This window comes from Rhagoletis pomonella, unplaced genomic scaffold (assembly GCF_013731165.1).
Source record: "Rhagoletis pomonella isolate Grant_MI unplaced genomic scaffold, Rhpom_1.0 Rhpom_scaffold_00002, whole genome shotgun sequence".
Lineage (NCBI taxonomy): Eukaryota > Metazoa > Arthropoda > Insecta > Diptera > Tephritidae > Rhagoletis > Rhagoletis pomonella.
In genome coordinates, this window is record NW_023458556.1 from 98,654,531 (window position 1) to 98,657,099 (window position 2,569).

Here is a 2,569-nt window from a genome sequence, read left to right on the forward strand (position 1 = left end):
ATTTAACTGAGGAAGAAGTGATGCCCTCAACTTCCACAGGCCAAAAACGGGCACGACACGATATTCAGGCATCGACTCCAAAAAGAAAAAAAGAAACTTCCTTACTGGTAATAGTTTATTAAGATATTGTGTTATCCAGCATAACATTGTGTTCATTTTCAAGGACTGTCTCAAGGAATCCCTGGAGTTACAAAAAAATTTCAACAGAAAGGTTGAAGGCGTTCTGGATTCGTTGATGGAAAACCGAGAAGAGAACCTCGCAGCCATGCAACGTTTCTGTGACGCAATGGAAAAAACGAACGAAACGTTGGATGGCATCAGAGAAGACTTTAAAAATCACCATGAAAATATAGAAAGAATACTACATAAAAAATAGCAACATTTCTTTGTAAATACGAATTTCTTTATTTATGTATGAATTTGTTTTGTTTTGATTTATTTTTTAAAATTATTTTTATGTATTAGTTTTTAGTACAAGTTTTCTTTAAAGTATATTTTAAGATGAAATGAGTCAATAAAAATGGTCCAGTAAATTTCTTTTATTCTTTTTACATTTATTTCATTTAAATTAAATAAATTTAATTACGAAATAACACTTCACACTTCAAAAAAAACCATATAACTGAAAGTTTGAAGCTTTGTAACAAATTTATAAAAATTAGTTAAATTTTCATCAAATATAAAACTCAGTATTTTTAGAGAAATGTTTGACATGTAGTCCTATAGCCCATTTAATTATAGTTTATGGAGTTTTAAGTAACGGTGTTACGCATTTTCTTCCAACTATAAACTGTAATAAAATCGTCTTTAAGACTACATGCCAAACATTTTGCTAAAAAAAAAAGATTAAGCAATTCGAAACTTTTATGAAAATTTTACTAAATTCTGTTAATTTGTTACAAGGTTTGAAACTTTCCGTTACATATGTATGTGAAGTATTATTTCATAAACAAATTTATTATATAAAAAAATTGAAGAAACTTACTGCGCGATTTTCACTGCCACTAACTGTGTGTCTGTATATGCGAAAAAAATATAAAAGACATTGAAAAATGAATAAATTTATCTGAACTTCAAACTGTAAGATTGTTTGCTATTTCATTTCTGACACGAACTCCTTCGTTATATAACGATGATACTCTTTCATCATCGATATTATTTTCGTTGTTCATATTTTGGAAATTAATATTTTCTTCATCGAAGTTAACGTTGTAGTGTCTACACACATTGTGAAGTGCGCAACAGACATTAATAATTTTAACAACTTTTTGTGGACTGTAGTGCAAGCAACTAATTAAACAACGAAATCGAGATTTTAAGACGCCAATAGTTCGTTCAACAATATTACGCGCAGAAGCGTGTACTACATTAAAGTTATGCTCTATTGTATTGGCAATTGGATTCCTAAATGGAGTTATCAAAAATGGTTCAAAGCCATAACCACTATCGCCCAACAAATGAAAACAACGCTCGCCACCCCGATATTTTGCCACAAAATGAGAATATGCATTGCTGAGCTTCCAGATAAAAGAATCGTGGCTGGAGCCGGGATGCGTTGCATCAACAGCTTGAATTGTCATGTTGTGATCACATATCTGCAATTTATTATTTAAATAGAGAGACTCGTAAACAAAATAACGATATGTTCATGTACATATATACTCACAATCATAGCATTTATGCTGAAATAACCCTTCCTATTGTAATACGAGGGGGCATCCGTTAGTGGCTTTATTAATTCGATGTGGGTGCCATCAATGCACCCGATTACACCAGGTATCCCCCATTTGTTAAAAAAAAATGATTTACATTGGCGTCGCTCACTTTCTGACACATTTAGCTTGATCCACTTTTGGCAGAGTTTCCATTCGAGGACGGTAAGCACATTGCCAATAACTTTGGAAACAGTGCTACGACCTAATTGGATATTTGCATCTGTTCCTACTGACCTCTGGTAACCTCCTTCACCAAAGAACCTCAGTGTGGCAGCCAATTGAATAATAGGTGAAATGGACATATTTTTTAAGTATGGTTCCACTTCACTTAATACCATGGAGAACGCATCCTTATTTAGACGGTATTGAGCAACAAATCTATATAAAGATTAAATCAAATTATTAGTAATTTATAAATTTTCATTGAGTAAGCTCACAATGCATCTGAGAGACTTAGCGGATTGCTGTGGTCACGCAAAATTCTCCTCTTTAACTTTTCCATGTTATTTTGTTCTCTAATTTCAATGGCAATCGCAGCCACAAACCAAAAACTCATTTTCTTCAACTTTTTGTCAAAGTTTTCAATAACAAACAGTCTACTCTTTCACAAATGAAATAATTACAATGAAATATAAATGTAAACAATGGACGCAGCAACTAAACATTTCAATTTTGACACTTCGAATAGGATTTGCTTTTTGTTCGAATTTCTCAATTTCGATAGGATTGCCGAACACCTTTTTGATTCCTAGTCGGAAATCCAAATCGATGCGAAATCAATTTCGATCGGATTTCAGAACAGCCCTGAATAATGTATGAATTAAAATTACGTAGCAAAAATTGGCACTCTACCA

General features: G+C 32.5%; 1 protein-coding gene across 1 annotated transcript; it reads right to left on the bottom strand.

Annotated features, from left to right (window-relative positions):
• Window positions 1-1,073: 1,073 nt before the first annotated feature.
• LOC118756352 (putative nuclease HARBI1) lies at window positions 1,074-2,513 on the bottom strand. Its single transcript, XM_036491122.1, has 3 exons — window positions 2,153-2,513; window positions 1,667-2,093; window positions 1,074-1,595 (listed from the first exon to the last, which is right to left on the bottom strand). Exons 1-3 carry the CDS (start codon window positions 2,269-2,271, stop codon window positions 1,074-1,076), a joined length of 1,068 nt encoding a protein of 355 aa, XP_036347015.1. The 5' UTR covers window positions 2,272-2,513.
• Window positions 2,514-2,569: the final 56 nt, after the last annotated feature.